At 42.5% G+C, this 19666-nt stretch overlaps 1 protein-coding gene across 1 annotated transcript in view; it reads left to right on the top strand.

Annotated features, from left to right (window-relative positions):
- Window positions 1–19666, top strand: part of camkvl (CaM kinase-like vesicle-associated, like) — a 41859-nt gene that overhangs the window by 16753 nt on the left and 5440 nt on the right. The window contains exons 2-6 of the mRNA XM_031753275.2: window positions 11782–11888; window positions 12943–13074; window positions 13333–13407; window positions 14213–14351; window positions 19327–19447. Coding sequence (XP_031609135.1) covers window positions 11794–11888; window positions 12943–13074; window positions 13333–13407; window positions 14213–14351; window positions 19327–19447 — 562 coding nt within the window. The 5' untranslated portion in view covers window positions 11782–11793. The remainder of the gene's footprint in view (window positions 1–11781; window positions 11889–12942; window positions 13075–13332; window positions 13408–14212; window positions 14352–19326; window positions 19448–19666) is intronic.

The following is a 19666-nucleotide window of genomic DNA, read 5'->3' as shown; positions in this document are numbered from 1 at the left end:
CAAAATGAATGTAATAAATGTACAGACAAATTCTGTAGGACTTTTTTATTTTATATATATATATATATATATGGCTGATGTGGTCTAACTATGAGTGCAATACAAGTACAAAAGTGCTGGTTCTCTGACCTCTGTCTGTGTGTGGGGGGAGGAGCCATCTGTGTGTAGTTACGTATCTGTCCTGAATATATGCCCAAACTGGATCATGCAAGTAGCCATATATCATCCTCATCATCCTCTCCCTTGCTGCCTCTTATTTCTCTTTTTTTTCCCATCTTGATTATCTTTTTTTATCCCATCGCTTAACCCCTGTCTCACCCACTCAAACCTTGAGACCAAGCAACCGCAAGTCTTGTGCTTGTCCAAGTCACACACAGACATGCACACGTGCAAGTGGTTTTGCATTTGCATTCAGATGGTACATAATAAGTGCCTCTATTGTAGCAAAAGTATGGCGTTTGGTTCTCTTTCTGCTTAAACTCACCCATTTCTGATATAATATTTTCATATCATCACATCACAAACCTGCTATCACCATTTCCATTTGCAAAAAAAAAAAATTTAAAATTGTAACAGCTGCATCCTTTGTCCTTTTAATTATAAATGCCCCTTGTTTAGAATTCAATTATTTAGCTATGCATGTTTGTGTGAGGGATAAGCCTTCGGGATTCAGATTACTGCAGAAGTGGAGAAATGTTACGGCCACCTTGCACAAACTAAGAATCTGAAAACTCACAGACAACCCATGGGAAGATAATGAGCAGCCAAATTTGGCTGAGAGGAATAGCTGAACAGATTGTTTCAGGTTAACATGCACTGGAATATTCAGAAATTTGAGGATTAACATACCATCAACTGTATTATTTTGCAAAAAATAAATAAATAAAAGGCTACTGTAATGAAAGTAAGCTCACATCTACAGCCACAAGATGTTTTCTTCCTGTTTAATAACTGATGAAATGAAGTCACCATAATAGAGCGCTGCTTGGAACCTTTTTTTTTTTTTAAATCTTGCAGTCGATCCAGGAGTTACAGCTCACAACATGCTGTCTTTTATATTCCCTGCTGAAGTTTTTATTGATCGAGGTTTGGCTCAAAACAGTCAAGAAGAATCTTTGTATAACTGTATGAGACACACAGGCTATTTTGATGGACAACAGCAAAGTGACCTTCTGTTCTTGGTCGTACAGGCACATTTACTTCAATCTATCAGTCTATCTGGCATCATAGTCAGTAGACATGCAACACGTGATGTAAACAGAGGAGGAGAAAGCGAGGGGAGTGAGCAAAAAGGAGGGAGTTGGTGGAGTTTGCTTTGATGAAAATTAGCAGAACACCCTGGTTGGGAAAACCAGCAAGAAATGTTTGTTTTTTCATTCGATTTTGTGCACATCTTTATGTGTCTCTTTTACTGTGTCTTAGTTTGTTTACTGTATGTGTGCATTGTGTGTGGGTGTGTATGTGCGCGTGTGTGCCTGCAAAGCGAGGTGTGGATTGAGCCTCTCATTTGAAGTCCGGGTTTTTGGAGAGGCACTCTGTGCGGTGCGTCCAAAGGCCATGTTTGGTCACAAAAGGAATGAATTAATGCAGTCGTGATCAATGGAGATACCCACAAAAACATTAATGTGCGCATTGACACATACACCGATGGATGCTGGGAAAGAAGGTTTTGCAGTTTAATTTATTCACCTGAGAATAATAACAAGTCCAGTGGCAAAGTACATGTACATGTGTATTTCTTTTGTGTGTCTGAGTGCGTGTAGGTGGTGTTTGGGTAGGTACATTTGTGGTTCTGTATGTGTTGTCAAAGACTGAAGAGGGATTTGTGTGTGTGTGTGTGTGTGTGTGTGTGTGTGTGTGTGTGTGTGTGTGTGTGTGTGTGTGTGTGTGTGTGTGTGCGTGCACGCACCTGCACACATGTGTATGACAGCTCTCTCTCCACATAAGCATCTCTTGAGCATCTGAAAGTGGATTAAGTGTAACCAAAAGTGCCCCCAAACACACGCAGAGAATTCAAGTTGGTTGATAAAAGTTGCATCAGCTCATGGCCCTAAAGGGAGCTGCGTTTTGAGACACTGACACATTGTGTATTTTTTAGAGGAAAACCACTTGACAGAAATTGTAACTCCTCCCCGGTGACCCTCCAGTCACAAACACACACGTACAGTGCACACTTGCACACTGCCTAAAAGATCGTCACGTGAGCTTCCTGCATGTCTTCCTCTGAGTATTGCAGCATCCCTTCATGATCTCAAACTTGTGAAACATATCCGCCCTCTCTCTGTCCTTTTTGCTTGATCTAGCATTTCATGTCGACACGGTGTGCTCGGGGTGAGGAGCTGACAGGCGACGTTTAATTCTTGGTTCTGTGTTTGACACTGGAGCATTTTGCAAATGTTCGTGTTTCCTAGCAGGGAAGCATGAACATTAAGAGTGTGATTCCACACTGGCATGCATTACTGAAACCCTTAATAAAAAAATTGGCTTTGTTGTTGATTTTTCACTTCTATAATTGCTGTTCTGATCACATTTAAGGGTATTGCTCAGACAAAGATACAGACACAGCACAATCAAGAGGAAGCGTTGTATAGTAGCTCCAATTAATAACACACTTGAAGAATGTGTCACACACTTTTATTGTTACATTGTAAGCCCTGATTAATGCTGGAAAACACAGAAATGAAGTTCAACAAGCCACTTGGTCTCAACAGAGACTCTGACTCTGATTTTTTTTTGTGTCAAGTGATGCGTTTTAGTGAGTGTACAAATGTAATAAACTGACGATAAAGTGATTGATACCCCAAGAGTAATGCCAGCCGAGCTTTGGTAATGGGTGATGTTTTGCATTTGTACAGCTGTCCTATTGTAGAATCAGAAAATTTACTGAGAAAATAAGAGCAGAAAAATGGAGCCCAGAGCTTCTAAACATTGCTTGTAATGCTCTTGTGTTAATGTCAGGCTGACAGAATTACAATTACAAATCAGTGTTGTCTGAAAGGTCCTTTTCCCTATCCTCATTATAGTGTAAGGCTGGCAATTTCCAAGCACTAATCCCCACATGGGTGAGCATTTTTAGACATCTCGACTTCCTGGGAAAGAAATACGAGACTAGTGGGAAAACAAGGCCAAAATTCACAGAAAAATAATTAAACATTTGACTTCGATTTAATACAACCAACACCTGCCCCTGGAAAGACGCTTCAAGCAGGCTATTGCATTTGACTTCTGGTGATGATTCAGATAGTAATTGATTATTTGGGAAAGTCAAGAATTTCAGTCCGTTATAATACTGATTAAAGTATAAGCCAGTTTAAGCAGCCAAGAAATAGATCTACATTGAGGTGGCTCAGGTATATGACTAGGATGCCTCCTGGATGCCTGATATGTGAGTTGTTCCCATGGGCAAGAAGTTCACTGGCAGAACCAGTAGACACTGGAGAGGTTAATTCTTTCAGTTGGCTTGGGAACACCTCAGTGTTTTCCTGGAAGGGCTGGTGGAGGTAATTCTGCTTAAGCAGAAAAAGATGGATGGATGGATAAAATGCTACTATTATGTGCACCTACTATAACACACAGTATAGGGTTCACATATAATTTATACTCTACACCCTTATCAACGACACAAAACCTTAGGTGAACCCTTTAATATTATGCAATCAGCTGCAACAAAACCACAGATGAATTTGTCATATCTGCATCTTTGCGCGACAGTATCCAAAGATTAAACACGTAGGATTTTTTAATGTAGCATTTGTTTTGACCTCATTGCCGGTGGTCACAGCAAACAGCTGAGCAATCGATTAGGGCAACCAAATGTCAAGCAAAGTACAAGATGCACCATCAATTTGTTTGCCAGCTAAACTAACAGTTGGTCTGTCAGCTGGTCCACCAACTTGGTCTACACTGAAATGTTTCAACAGCTATCGATGTCCATGAGATCTTTTACAGACATTTGCAGTTCAGAAAAACTGACTCATGCAGATAATGTAGATGTTATAATGTTAAAATCCATAGAAAACACGTCACCACAACGTTTACGCATTCACCTCAAATCAAAAATGTCTTTAGACACATTACCTTAAAACTTTGTTTACCGTATTTCTGAATAGCAGTGATTTTATCAAACTCCAGCTCCCAATTTTCCCGTTACCATCAGGCCTTCGGGTTTCCTTTAACAAGATTAGCAACGTTTTTGCATTGTAATACTTGTATTTATATAAAGAGGAAGGCATTAAAACAGACAAGGCAGCACAACATGAATAAAACCACAATTTGGAGTGAATGGAAAGAGGGCGAGGGAGAGAGAATGAGAGAGGTGGGGGCTCAGGCTTTTGTTGATATAAATGTATTTTTTACAGTTCCTCTTTTATGAGAGAGAAGAAACTATAAACGTGTAAATGCACCAACATGTTTTATGCAATAGATTTGCATAATATATTCATGAAGTCTTACTTTTTCACTTGCTTATGATCCTCTACTCACCTCCCTTTTACTCTGTCTCGCTCTCACTTACTGTCATGTGGAGCTCTGTTTTTTCTGTTGTGATTTTCCATTCCGCTCTAGAGGAAGTGCTCGCTCCTCGTCTGTGTGTGATTTTGTATGCCACAATATGTATCCGACTCTTGGATAAAGTCAGTTTTTGTCAGAAAGTTACTTACACAAACACACACACACACACTCAGAAAAAGCTATCACTAACCATCATTCGGTCTGACAGTTGTATAGTTGTATAGACACAGTGTGTGTACGTGTATTTGTGTGTGTGCGTATGTGTCTGTTCCTCTGTGTGTGTATGCCTGCAGGTCCTGCCTCAGGCTCCTCTGGTGTCAGAAAGAGCAAGCCTGTCAGCCAGGTATTGCGTCATTCTGTGTAAGCTACAGGCAAACACACGCACACACACACACACACACTTTTGTCAAAAGGTACTCTGTGGCCCCTCTCCCTGAGGACGCACTTACTGTGCAAGACCTGCACAGATCCACTCACCCACTCTCTTAATGAGGGGACAGAAAACAGAGGACAGACAGTGGGGTGGGGGTTGAGGGGGGAGGGAGTTGAAGCTGTATTACTATTACTGACAGAGTCGTAAAACGTAAAATGTTTAGAAACACACAATGTCATATATGTATATATATATACATATATATGTGTGTCTGTGTCTGTGTGTGTGCGTTTTATTTGGATTGTACTTTAACACTATCAGAGTGAGGATATTTAGGAAAGAAAGAACATTTCGGCTGGTTCTCATCTTTTCACAATTCATTTCAAGTGTCAGGTTAGAATTAGGTTTAGGTTTGAGAAAAGTCTGGGTGTGATAGTTAAACTTAAGGGCAAGAGCCCAACAAATGCATTATGTCAGCAAATGTCTTTACAGAAATAGCAGTAAAAGCGACTGTGTGCAGCAACATGAATTTGGCTAAATTTTGAATGTCTGCATTTGGAAAGAGGTTCCTGTCTCCATCTCTCTCTGGGCCGATGTGATGAATTTTCATCAGTGTGTTTCCTTATTAAGCCTGTTTCTGCTATGCCTCGCAGTCACACAAACACATTAACTGTCTCTCTCCCTCACACACACGTGCACACACACACACACACACACACATAGACAGGCCTTAGATGAGAGCCACTCTATGAGAAATGAGGGAATTAGTGCTTATAACAAGCTCGAAGAAGACCCCTTACTGGGAGCACAGTGGAAGAAACAAATGTAATAGATATTGATGCGACACAGGAATCATATTCATGGGTAATAGCCATTATGTGACATTCAGACACACATAACTCTTCATGTTATAAGTTTACTGTGCAAATGTGTGTGTGTGTGTGTGTGTGTGTGTGTGTGTGTGTGTGTGTGTGTGTGTGTGTGTGTGTGTGTGTGTGTGTGTGTGTGTGTGTGTGCGTGCATGTGCGTGTACGTACATGCATGTGTGTGTGTGTCCATATTCCAAATGATACTCCATTCACCTTCTGTTTTCTGTGCTTGTGTGCTACAAGTAGATGTACTACATTTGATTTTTATCAAGCACAGTAATGATCTGATAATTGGCCCTTCATCTGCTTCTCTTTTTCATATCTCTCATCCCTTCTCTCCTGTGTACTGTGTCATGTCCTCACAACTCTTTTATTTGTCCCACTTTCATGTTGCAGCATCCTGATAAGGTCTGGGACCAACCTCCGGCTGCTGTGTGCTCTGCTCAATATGGGGCACACACTTGTCTACTCAGGCAATGAGCCTAGTAGGAATTGGTGGACTAATTTCTGCTTAATGGCATTATATTCTTACTGGGAATGTGTTTTGTGGACCAAAATGACATAAATGGCAATATGAAAGCGCTTATTTCCTAATTGCACCTGACGCAATTCTTACATAATGTTGTGGACTTGGTGTGAAGGATTTTTAAACCCCCAAGCGTTCCATGATGAAAAGTCAATTTTAGCCTTGTTTTTCTTCTCTCTGTGTTAAGTCAAGTAAATAATAGGAGCTCTTGACTGATCAATAAGGAACAGGCTGCAGCTGTCATGTCTTGTTATACATGGATGAAGAGGCACACGCTGATTTGCACACAAAAAACAAGCACATGAATATCAAGGTGAGGGCAAAAAAAAAAAAGATATGGTTATTAATTTTAATCATATTAAAAGTATGAAACATGGAGGTAATGATTTGCTTAATAACCTGCTCAAGGCCTTTTTGGAACTCAGAAAATTACCTCCTGTCACATAATAGGTTTGTTTGTACATTTTAAATATATTTAATCGTCTTACTCTCACACACACACCAGTTGGCTCCATGGTGTTGTGGTCACACGTTCATCTACAAAGCAAAAGATCCCCAGTTTGATCTTCGGGAGACATGAATCCCTTTGGGGGCACCTGGTGCAAAAATCTGTCAAATCAAATATGTGGAGCTACCTTCAGCGGTGACCCCTTGTGAAAAAGGGAACGTCTGAAAGTAGCTGTATTTTTTCGGGGGGGGGTCTCACCACAGGATCTTTTCTTTTCTTTCTCCAAATTCTTCCTGCATATCAGTGGCTCCTGTATCAGTATTAACCTCCGATGTCGCCTCTCCCTATCCCCGCTCCTCCATTTCTCAGCCTGGGTTTGATATGATAACCTTTACAGGTCTACTAAGTCAAGGATTTGGAAACAATAATGAGACGAAAGCTTTAAGGACAGGTGAAAGACTGAGAGAAGAAAGCAGGAGAGGCGGGGAAAGACAGATGAAGTGGTTAAAGTGAAAACATGCTATTCCTGTGGAAAGACGCGCCCGTGTTGATGCTGTGAGGTAGGCAGAGTGGCATGTCTAACACTAACGAGGGGCCGATATATTCAGCATGCTGCTCTGCCAAGGACAGTTGTAGCGAAGCTCTTTGAAAAATATACTGTGTCTCTGCGTATGGAGGCATATGCAGTCTGACATGCGAGGCCTGTCATGTTTCGTTCAAGTAAATCTGCTGCTCTCATTCTTCTCCGGAGGCAAACATTGACATACTTGTTAATATTTTTTCTTCACAAACACACACACGCACATGCAAACACATACACTTTGGTGCCGTTTATCTTATTATACTGTGCATCTCGAGTCACCTCTTAACAAAGGCAGTGCGGCATGACTTAATCGAATTGTGTGGATATCAGGATTTGCATTGTGGTGATGAAGATAATGACAATGTTGTCGATTTGCAAGCAGCATCAGTCTGACAGTGACAAGGACATACTGACACAACTAAGCACTTGACTGACAACACAAAAAGCAGCTTCACACAGCAGTGGGTGAAATATTTACATAACATCCATTTGCAATTATTCTCAGCTTTCTAAAACCAGAAGCACATCCAAAGCAAAAGTAGACATAGCGCCTTGTCGCACACAGCACATGCCTACTGCGTTTCTTCGTTATGTTATTCTGTTTGTGTTTAGCCCTGAGACAGCGTAGATTTGCCGATAAGAAAGAGACCGTTTTCTTTTCCTTTTTTTCCAGAGAGGCCGACTGAGCCTGTGCCAAGTGGGACAGAATGGCTAAAGAGATGAGTGGCGTTAAACAGCAGAATCATAACCTTGACGCCAAGAACCTCTGAAACACTTCCCGTGTGAGCCGATAAAAAGCTATTCTGTTCCATTTGATTCTTTTTTTTTTTTTAGCCTTGCTGCAGCCTAAACACAGCACTTGTGAACAGCCACACAGACACCCACAAACGCAGAGCTGTGCACCGGCAATTTGATTTAGGGGTGCCGAAGATGAAGTGTGATGTCTCGGATAGCTCGGTGCGGCTTCACACCTAAGTGTGCGTGTGCCTGTGTGTGTTAATGGGTATGCATTTTATAAGAATATAAGGGAAGTACGCAGCAAACTGTGCAGTTGTTACAATGTTTCCTTTTTTGTTCCCTGCCAGCATTTCCTGCATCCTACATTATTAAGTAATGTAGATGGACTCTTATTTAAAATTTCAAAAGTTCAACTGAAGTGAGTTAAGATCCATGTAAATCATGTTATTCCCATTTGTGTTACAGTTTTGTTTAATTATAGGAGGCTCGGTGCTTATTTTGACCACGTTTGACAGTGTGAGCTGAATTGAGTCTCCTGAGCTCTGGGCTTGTTACGTTTTGTGGTCTAATTAGAGCCAGTATGAAGGGACAGTTGGTTCCTTATCCCTCAGAAAGACTGACTTATTTTGTAAGTACTGAAATCATACATTAGTTAATCCCTTCTTATTAAAATGAAAAATATAGAAATACATTTTCCCACCTGTAGGTGCTCAGTCATGTCTCCACGTAGCGAGTTTGAACCGCAGCTTGACAATTAGCAAAAAAAGGCATGAATGAAATGCATGACCGAAAAAATCTGAAAATGTTAAAAGGAAACATTTTTTTGTGCTGCTGAAAAGTTAAGACACCCACATCATACAGCAGTCAGACCTACTGATTCAAAGTCGAACCTGCTACTGAGAGATCAGTGATGGCATCACTTAGAAGGGCTGGAATGTTGCACTGCACTTCAATTCTTTCATTTTATCCCTGATATCGTGCTACCTGCAAATCTGTGGCAGATATTCAGGCTGTGTGCTGTAAATTTTTCTTACAGAGAGGTTGCCCTGTCAGCATGCCTTCAAGTGCTTTCTGACTTTGGGGACATCCTTTCATACTCTTACCAAACACAGTGAGTCTAACAAAGCCTGTTAACATATACACACATACAGCCACATGTGCCCACACTTACACTCGCAAAGACACACACTCACCTGTGCAAACATTTGCACACAGATAGCTGTGAAGCTGTGAGGTTGATAGGTACTCTCGATCTGCCTCTGCAGTTCTGTGTTTCACACTTTGTTCTGTTCTCATGTACACTATTTTCTCTATCCACCTTTCCACTTAGTCACAGTGCACTTTTCACTTTGCTTTTCTGTTCCCATTATTTCTCACCTTTTCCCTCATCTTCCATCTTTTCCAGTCCTCCCCTCTCATCTCCATTCTCCTCATATCCTCCATATATCTCCTCCTACTCCTCGTCAACTTCAAGGCTCGTACTGACTCAGTATTCTGCGCGTACGGTGTTTTTATGGCAGTCTGAGAAACAGTCTCTATTGGCACAAGGAGGGAAAAGGTGAAATACACTGTAACTAAAAGAAAGTACATACCCTAGACTGATTACATCCCTCCAAATCGAAAGCACAGACAGTTATTTAGTGTTCTTTTTAAGGCCATCCACATTTCAAACCCTCTGGGAATTTGTTCTTCGCACAAAGAAATGAAGTGCTTCACTTTAAGTTTCAACTAAACCTACACCAACTGTTAAACAAACTGGAGGAAAAGTTTTTAAAAACGTTAATGCCAGTGTAAAGGCAGAAATATATTTTTTTTTAATAGTGTGTCTGCAGATGGGGACAGAGCAAGAAAGGGATGGGCTGAAAACTTAGTATCTCAAAAGTTCTTGGCAAACCCGTCTCCTGACCCTTACTGAAGAATAATGTTTGGGGCTTGGCAGCCTTTACTTTATTTCAGTGGGTACACTTTGTTCCCAGGGGGATGGATGTGCTCCATTCATGCCAGCTTCACCTTCACCGTCCTGGACCTTGTCATGGGATTGTTGTTGCGCTTACATAATCTTCTGGCAGTACTACGCATTTTCACCACTAAATACCTCCCATCTCACCGGGGCATTACACTCACACAAGGATGGACATATGGATGCATATGTACACACAGGCACGCACCCTCCTGCTCAAACCGCTATCTGTACTTGCGATTTACCCACATCAGCCTTTATACTTGCTCAGGCACACACTTTTATACACATGCACATACACACACACACACATTGTATCCCAGCACTCTGGATTAGGGGTACAGATTAAAGATTACGGCCAGCACTGGGATTACACAGTACTTTCCTGCCCCTCCTCCATCACAGGACAGACCCACCTCTGGCCCTATCATCTACACTGGTGATGTCATGCACACAAAGAGAAGAGAGAGGATTTTATGTCACTGATATTCATTCCTTAATCCTAAATTAGCACCCGCAAAATGCCATTTCTGCTAAGGATTTCTATTGTCTTTCTCTTCTGTCATATATATCTGGCTATTCTCTCTCTCTCTCTCCCTCTCTCTCCCTCTCTGTTACACAATGAACAATGAAGTCATCTTTACATTACTGGCTCTCTCTATGCAATTACTCACATTAATCAAAGCTCCTTCTCAAATGTCCCATTCCCTCCTATTGCGTCATTTCCTAACTCAATTGAAGAGACTCATAGATAGAAACAATAGAAGTTATATGACAAATGGGAATGGGTTAGATATTAAGGCTCAGGTAACAGTACTTGATAGAGGAGAAGGACCTTGAGGATGGATGAGTGAAGTTTCCAGGGAATCTGTCTCCTACAGTAGATGGTGTGCTTAAAAGATGTGGGTGAGGATTGCCTGAGGACTGTGGTGAGATGGTATATTGATTGCTGATTCACTATCTAGATCCTTCATATTCTACCTGGGCGTTTGGAACCTCCTGTGGGGTCACAAGCTATTTTAAGGTAGACATGATAAGAAGATTTGATATATATAAATATATAGTATTACATACAGTATGTGCAGTGTTAACAGTATGAGTTACTATCAGGTGAAAAGACCAGTGCAGTATTATATACAGTATATGCGAGGCTAGCAGCAGGACTTACGATGAGATAAAAAGGAAGTATTAAAAGTCATTCTGTGTGACATTAAGGGCTATATCAAGACTGACAGACTGTGAACAAAAAAATTATGTCATTAAAATCTAGCAGTCTCGGTGTTACTCAGTAGTCCAGCGATTGGTGAAGAAACCAGCTGCTTCAGGGATGCAGGGACACTGCCCTTTAGAAATAAAGTTTAACTTGAACTTGACAGACGTTGCACTGAATCTGCAGACTTTAGCAGAGTAAAGAGAAGCTTAGTGGGTAGCTTAGTGTCTGTTGACAAGGCTGGCATAAACCAGGCTGCCAGAAGCATCGGCATTCACATTTGTTCCGAAATTGACACGGCTGTATCTGTGGCGCTCCATCATACTGTATATTTTAAAGACTAATAGTAATGGCGCTCCTTCAGTCTCTTCTGACTTCAACAACTGGGAAGCTTTCACAGTGTTTCATCAGTAACTCTGTTCCCCTTTAACACGCTTGTTTTTGCCTCTCCGCTTCCTTTTATCTGTCTGTCACCTAAAGGTATCTTCGAAATAATTTCTTTGACCCCAATAGTGAAATGACTCAAAGACCTTTCTCTTCATTTTTAATTTTTGTTTCTTTTTAGGTGAATGCCGTCATGCCATTTGGGTGCCTTGCCCTGCGAGATGGGCGAACGTATGACACGATATCTGATGTCACAGACAAGTATGAGTTTGGACAAGTCCTGCGAGCGTAAGTGCTATAAAGCTTTATGCATGGATTTCTTTTGCCGTGTTCCCTCCTCTCCATTGTAAACATTTCCCAGGCACATTTCATAGTTCTTGCAGGGTTTTTATTCACCTCATGAATTATTTTCTGAATTGAACTGGACAGTTCTCACTACAGATTTGGTTTGGCATATCAGAAGGTTTCACTGAAGGAATGACAGAAGGTAATAGCACGAGGCTAGTGTGTAACAGACAAATGTGACAAATTTGTCAGTTTTAGCCAGCCAATTGTCTCAATATTTTTGATTGTAACAGTTCAGCAAACACATTGTTCAAAGGCTATTGTTTATTCACTTGATCTATTATTTATTCAAAAGATATTTAGACATATTGCGTAAGACCTCTGAAAATCAGTTTGCTGCTCAACTGGCTGAAAACAGACCATTTTCTTCTGCACACCCCTTCGAGAAACACTAATGCACACACACACGCAGGCATGCAAACCATACACACAAATACCAATCAGTGTAAAAGGCCATATGGCAACATCAGCATCTGGCCTCAGAGATTTCTGCTCATCTTTTATATAACACACACACACGCGCGCGTGTACACACACACAAACTTAAAAACACATTAAGTCAGAATTAAGTGCAAGGCTTTTGCTGTAGGCCTGTACATGTGCTTCTTAAAATTGTGTTTATCGCTTTTTCTTTTTCATTCTCATTGTGAAACATTGCAGTTTAATTTTCCATCACGAAGCTTCCCTGAATCCATTTGGGTGAAGTACTGAATGCCCCAAAGGCTCAAAACCTAATGCCGCCCAGCTGATGGTAGCAGTAAGACCCATTTCAACCCTTCTATCCAAAGCTTCACCTCCCAATTAAATTATTTCACTGTGTTTCACCAAAGCAGCCAGTGTACTCTTTGTGCCCCTAATTTGAATATTATTCTGTCTTTCCTGGACCGTGCTCTCATACAAAAAATATCAGAAACTTTCATCCTTCTTCCAGCATTTACTCTATCTGCCGTTCTCAGTCTGTCTGTCTTTCTGTCCATTTTTTTTTCTTATTGCGTAGGAAGGAGTTCTGCGAGCTGTGCCTGGCAAAGGACAGACAAACAGACAAGGTGTTTGTCTGCAAGAAATTCCTCAAGAAAGATGGCAGGAAAGTCCGCAAGGCTGCCAAGAACGAAATCATGATTCTGAAACTGTACGCAATCAGTCTGTGAACAGATGGATGTATGATTGAGCAATGGAGAAAGGCGGAGAGAAGGAGAAGGAGAGAATGTTTGGATATACAAATTTTCAAGTGAAATAAATTATGCAATAATTCTGGTTGATATTGTAAGCTGAGATGTGAATTATGCTTTTCACTTTCTTTGAGCTATTTAGTCACCTGACAGACTCCTTAGCACCTTACGTTTGCGTGTAACGTCCTACAGGCTGTGACTTCTTTTGCCTCTTCCAGGGTAAGCCATCCAAACATCCTTCAGCTCATAGATACATTTGAGACTCGGAAGGAATACTTCATCGTCCAGGAGCTGTGAGCATTTCTTTGAACTTTTCCACCAATTGTCTTTCTTGCGTTGACATCATTGTCAATATCTGTTTGTGTGTCGTTTTTTGTGCATGTGCCGTAACACAAATCCAGCAGCTCGAGGGTAGGAGTTGAGTCTATCCTCTTATTACTGTGTGCTCTGTTGTTCCCCTCAGCAACAGGGGAAGGTGTTAGATTTGATGAGATATTTGCTCTTAGTAACACTCAACATTACTCAGTGCTCCTGAAGCACTGCTCTGCTACAAGAGAGTCTCTGTGGAGAGCTTGGGATCGATACACTAGAACTCACCTAATCCACATCACTTGTGACTTGCGCATTTTGATATTTGGAGCTTTATTTGAAAGCAATAATAATGACTGGAGCAGAGTGGACAAATTATTTATGCCGTGTTACTGAAACAGAGAAAGACAAACTGCACTGAAAGCGATTGCAGTCATTTGTGTGTACATCGGGCTATTTATGTGTAGCTCACACATTGGCCCAGGTACCAGACCTCCTGCTGGAAGCATTACATGATAATCATTGTCATCATTCATCTCAAAATTTAACCAAATCTGTTAGAGTAATGACTAATACTATCGTTTTTAATTGCTGAGCAGTGCTAGCTCTAGCCTAGTAGAAAAGGTTGTTTATCCTTAGTAAACAAAAGGAAACTGTGCTACAAAAAGACTTAAAGTGGTTTACAATGTTTCAAAATAGCATTTTACATGTCATGGTATTTTTAGTAATGTGTGTACTTGTGCCTGTGTGCACGCATATGTGTGTGTGTGTGTGTGCGACTGCATGCAGCGCCACAGGAGGAGATGTTTTTGACTGGATTCTGGACCAAGGGAACTACACAGAGAGAGATGCTTCCAATGTCATCAGACAAGTCCTCGAGGCTGTGGCATACTTACACTCCCTTAACATAGTTCACAGGAACCTGAAGGTACATGCTGACTCCCTTTCTTATGGCGTGTGTGTGTGTAGTGAGTGCCACTACCATAAAAAGATAAATATAGATTAGTGACTAACTAACTTTGTCGAGTGAGCGCCATCACACTCCAGAAAGCAATATTAAGTATTTAGTCAGCACAAAATCTTTGGAGACACATAAAAGCATACTTCTGCCATCCCGGTAATGACTAAACATTTGATAACATTTTTACCATGGGAGTAAACACTGTCTTTATGGCTTGAAACAATCTCTAGTGACAGACACACATGCAGAGAGATTCATATCTTTAGCGGACATCATCAAACCATTAGGAATGAGCTACAGCATCTCTTGGGCTTCAGACTCCCTCTACTGGTAAAAGATGAAATTTTATTTTACTTAAACCTCAGGGCAGAATTCAGATTATAAACCAATCAAACCAAATCAAAATTGAATAAAAGTGAAATTGAAATAAATGCAGGAATAGAAATTACTTCTTACAGGGAAACCAATATGCTTACTTTACTTGTGTTGGTGTGTTTGGGTTTGGCTTTGTCATGGTCCAGAAACAACATGATAATTTGTTGTACATATTTCAGTATTCCAGTTACATTGCTAAATCTGCTGCTTCGTTACTTCTGGATTTTGCTTGTCTTGCTAACAGGTTCACTTATCAATGTTATTGTTCTGATTTAAGCATGCCTGATGTGAAAAAAACTAAATTGCCTATTAATTTGGCCTAATCCCTCTAATGTGATCATAACACAAACAGCATTGGTAACTTTTCTTTTATCTAAGGTTCTAGAGGAAGTCATTTCATCTTAGTTAAAATCTTTTTCATGAATATTAATACTATTAACACTTTTCAGTCAAGTTTTAAAGCATACCACAGGATAGAAACTGCCTTTGTGAAGGTTAGCAATGACTTACTTTTAACAACTGATAGCGATGACTGCTCAGTGCTAGTGCTTTTAGCTACATTTGGCAGAGTCAACTACTTTAATTTCCTGGACAATCTTGAAACCTAGATTGGGATTAAGGGATCGGCTTTACATTGTTTTCATTCTTACTGTTTAACAAAATCTTCTCTGTGGCCATAGCTAATACTTGCTCCTGTACAGACCATTTTAATTAGTGTCCCTAAGGCTCAATACCAGGACCACTTTTGTCTTCAGTATGCATGCTGCCTCTGAGCCAGATAATAATAATAATAATAATAATAATAATATAAGAATTTTCACCACTGTTTTGTCCAAAGGTCTTTCAGTTGTGAGATGTTTGAGGGCTCTCTTGCATGCACTGCATGTTTCACATCCCTCCACAATATCTGAATAGAATTTAAAGCCAGGCTTCACAGTTGGCATGAGATTTTTCTCCTGAAAAGCTTCCTTTGGTCTACACAAACACATTGTTCCTAAAGGCATCTATCTTCACTGGCAAACTGTAGTTTTGCTCCAGTATTCATTTTCGACAGGAGAGACTTTTTTTTCTGAGATGCCTCGCTGATTACATACCTATTCAGTTTGACACCAACACCCACAGGAGTTACCTGCAGTCATAGTTTCTTGCATGCATGGAGTTTTGTGGTTTCACCTCTTTGAACTTGAATATACTGGAGTTTATGCAGCTGTTAAATTATTTTCTTTAAATTATTTGGAGATCCATTTTCACGGAAATGTGAAAGCCAACAGTTTTCATAAGACTCACTTAATTTATTACCTCTTTGTAAAAAGTATAAAATGTACATTTACCATCATTCATTGTAAGTTATTGTTCCTGTTAAGTCCAATAATACAGACAATAAAGACTGTGTCAATAGAAAATTGTACTGGTAGTAAGTATAAGCTTTTAATGATATAAGTTTGCATATGGTGCCCCATCTGGAGACTCTGTTGTCCTGCTGGGAGACTTCAATGCTCACGTGGGTAACAACAGCGAGACCTGGAGGGGCGTGATTGGGAGGAACGGCCTCCCTGATCAGAATCCGAGCGGTGTTTTGTTATTGGACTTCTGTGCAAATCACAGTTTGGCCATAACGAACACCTTGTTCGAACATAAAAGTGTCCATAAGTGCACATGGCACCAGGACGCTCTAGGCCGCAGGTCGATGATCAATTTTGTAATCGTATCACCAGACCTGCGACCATATGTTCTGGACACTCGGGTAAAGAGAGGGGCTGAGCTGTCAACTGATCACCACCTGGTGGTGAGTTGGATCAGGTGGCGGGGGAGGACGCTGGACAGACCCAGTGCACCTAAACGCGTAGTGAGGGTGTGCTGGGAACGTCTAGCAGAGGCCCCAGTCCGCGAGATCTTCAACGCACACCTCCGGCAGAGCTTCAACAGCATTCCGAGGGAGACTGGGGACATTGAGTCCGAATGGACCATGTTTCTCCATCGCCAAGCTGCTGCATTGAGCTGCGCCGCAAGGTGGTTGGTGCCTGCCGTGGTGGTAATCCCGAACCAAATGGTGGACACCAGAGGTGAAGGGAGCCACCAGGCTGAAGAAGGAGATCGGGCTTGGTTAGCCTGTGGGACTCCGGAGGCAGCCGACAGGTAGCGACAGGCCAAGCGGAATGCGGCTCGGGCAGTGGCTGAAGCAAAAACTTCGGGTGTGGGAGGAGTTCGAGAGGCCATGGAAAAAGACTTTCGGACTGCCTCAAGAGATTCTGGCAAACCGTCAGGCGTCTCAGGAGGGGAAAGCGGTGCTCTACCTGCACTGTGTATAGTGCTGGCGGAGCGCTGCTGACATCGACTGAGAAAATTGTCAGGCGGTGGAAGGAATACTTGAGGACCTCCTTAATCCCACTGACACGTCTTCCGAGGAGGAAGCAGAGTCTGGGGATGAGGGGAATGACCCGCCAATTTCTGGGGCGAGGTCACTGAGGCAGTTAAACAACTCCTTGGTGGCAGAGCCCCTGGTGTTGATGAGGTCCGCCCAGTTCCTGAAGGCTCTGGACGTTGTAGGGCTGTCCTGGTTGACACGCCTCTACAATGTTGCGTGGAGATCAGGGGCAGTACCCTGGACTGGCAGACCGGGGTGGTGGTCCCCATCTTTAAAAAGGAGACCGGAGGTGTGTTCCAACTACAGGGGATCACACTCCTCAGCCTCCTGGGAAAGTCTACGCCAGGGTGCTGGAAAGGAGAGTTCGTCCGCTAGTCGAACCTCGGACACAGGAGGAACAATGCGGTTTTCGTCCTGGTCGCGGAACACTGGACCAGCTCTTTATCCTCTCAAGGATACTTGAGGGTGCATGGGAGTTTGCCCAACCAGTCTACATGTGTTTTGTGGACTTGGAGAAGGCATTCGACCGTGTCCTCGGGTGTCCTGTGGGAGGTGTTATGGGAGTATGGGGTGTCTGGCCCATTGCTACGGGCCATTCGATCCCTATACAACCGTTGCAAGAGTTTGGTTCGCATTGCCGGCAATAAGTCGGACTCGTTCGGTGGGTGATGGGCTCCGCCAGGGCTGCCCTTTGTCACCGGTTCTGTTCATAATTTTATGGACAGGATTTCAGGCGCAGCCAAGTGGCGGGGGCTTTGCTCGGTGGCCTCAGAATCTCATCTCTGCTTTTGCGGATGATGTGGTTCTGTTGGCTTCATCAGGTGAAGGCCTCCAGCTCGCACTGAACAGTTCGCAGCCGAGTGTGAAGCAGCGGGAATGAGGATCAGCACCTCCAAATCTGAGGCCATGGTTCTCAGCGGGAAAAGGGTGGAGTGCCCACTCCGGGTCGGGGATGAGTTCCTGCCCCAAGTGGAGGAGTTCAAGTATCTCGGGGTCTTGTTGCGAGTGATGGGAGAAGGAGTCGGAGATCGACAGACGGATTGGTTTGCGGCTGCAGTGATGCGGACGCTGCACGGTCCGTCGTGGTGAAGAGGGAGCTGAGTGTAAAAGTTAAGCTCTCAATTTACTGGTCGATCACGTCCCTACCCTCACCTATGGTCACGAGCTGTGGGTAGTGACCGAAAGAACGAGATCGCGGATACAAGCGGCAGAAATGAGCTTCCTCCGAAGGGTGGCTGGCCTCTCCCTTAGAGATAGGGTGAGAAGTTCGGCCATCCGGGAGGGGCTCAGAGTAGAGCCGCTGCTCCTCCACATCGAAAGGAGCCAGTTGAGGTGGTTTGGGCATCTGACAAGGATGCCTCCTGGGCGAGGTGTTCGGGCATGTCCCACGGAGGAGGCCCAGGGGCAGACCCAGGACACGCTGGAGAGATTATATCTCTCGGCTGGCCTGGGAACGCCAACAGTGTTCCCGGATAAGCTGGAGGAGGTGGCTGGGGAGAGGGAGGTCTGGGCTTCTCTGCTTAGGCTGCTATGACCCGGCCTCGGATAAAGCGGATGAAGATGGATGGACCTTTTGATGACTTAGACTGTTGTCCACTGCAAGACTGTTTTATAAATTCTTTCTCACAGCGATAATAGCTGAACAAGCAGGAAATAGGAGAGCTGGACACTTTTATCTGCGCTCACTAAACAAGAAGAGGGGCTGCGTCCTTCTGAATCTCACAACACACACACATACACCTGAACCACTCTTATCTTCACTCCTCACGCACTAACATTCTTCTTCCTATGAATAGACATATTCACTGTTGTATTGCTTTGTATATAAATAAAGACCAGAGCGGTAACAGAGCGCGCATTCACAGGGCCCCCACTCTGGTGTGAGCGTTCTGTGATCGCCCTTGTATACAAGTAAATGCTGCAGCGTCTGTGTGTTTCTACCCTTAGACTCTTAGCTGAAGAAGTGTCTTTAGAATAAATCTCTTGACAGACTGACAGTTCCTTGGATTTGTACAAGTACAAGAGTTGCTTTGACAAATTTGATGGACGTTCACTTGGTCCTGATCTGAGCTCATCTGTTAAAATACCCACCATCAGATGTTTAAACCAGTAGCCTATTTCCTTAACGTATAGCTCCATGGTTGTCGTTCAGTACGTGTGAAATTGTGTAAGAACGCTTATTCCTTTTCTCATTCTCTTTAGCTGGAAAACCTGATGTACTACACAGAAAACAACCATAATAAAGTAGTTTTGCGAGATTTCTACCTGTCCAGATTTGAGAACGGACCAATCACGGAGCCATGTGGAACACCGGAATATCTGGGTAAGTAACTCTAGATATGATTTTACAGTGTGTGGCTTTGTTTCGGAACCATATTTGCTTTTCACTTTTTCTCGATCTACTATCCTGTTTTTTTTCCCATCTTCTTTTTTTTCAGTTGTGTAAATATGACTGAGGACTTGCTTAATTTTTTTGAGTTCAGTATTTTCTACTTGTGCTACTGAGCATTCAGAGTTAAATCCCAACAACCAACCATTACAC

Source organism: Oreochromis aureus, linkage group 20 (genome assembly GCF_013358895.1).
Source record: "Oreochromis aureus strain Israel breed Guangdong linkage group 20, ZZ_aureus, whole genome shotgun sequence".
In the NCBI taxonomy this organism is placed as follows: Eukaryota; Metazoa; Chordata; class Actinopteri; order Cichliformes; family Cichlidae; genus Oreochromis; species Oreochromis aureus.
This window is presented reverse-complemented; position numbering and strand designations above follow the sequence as displayed.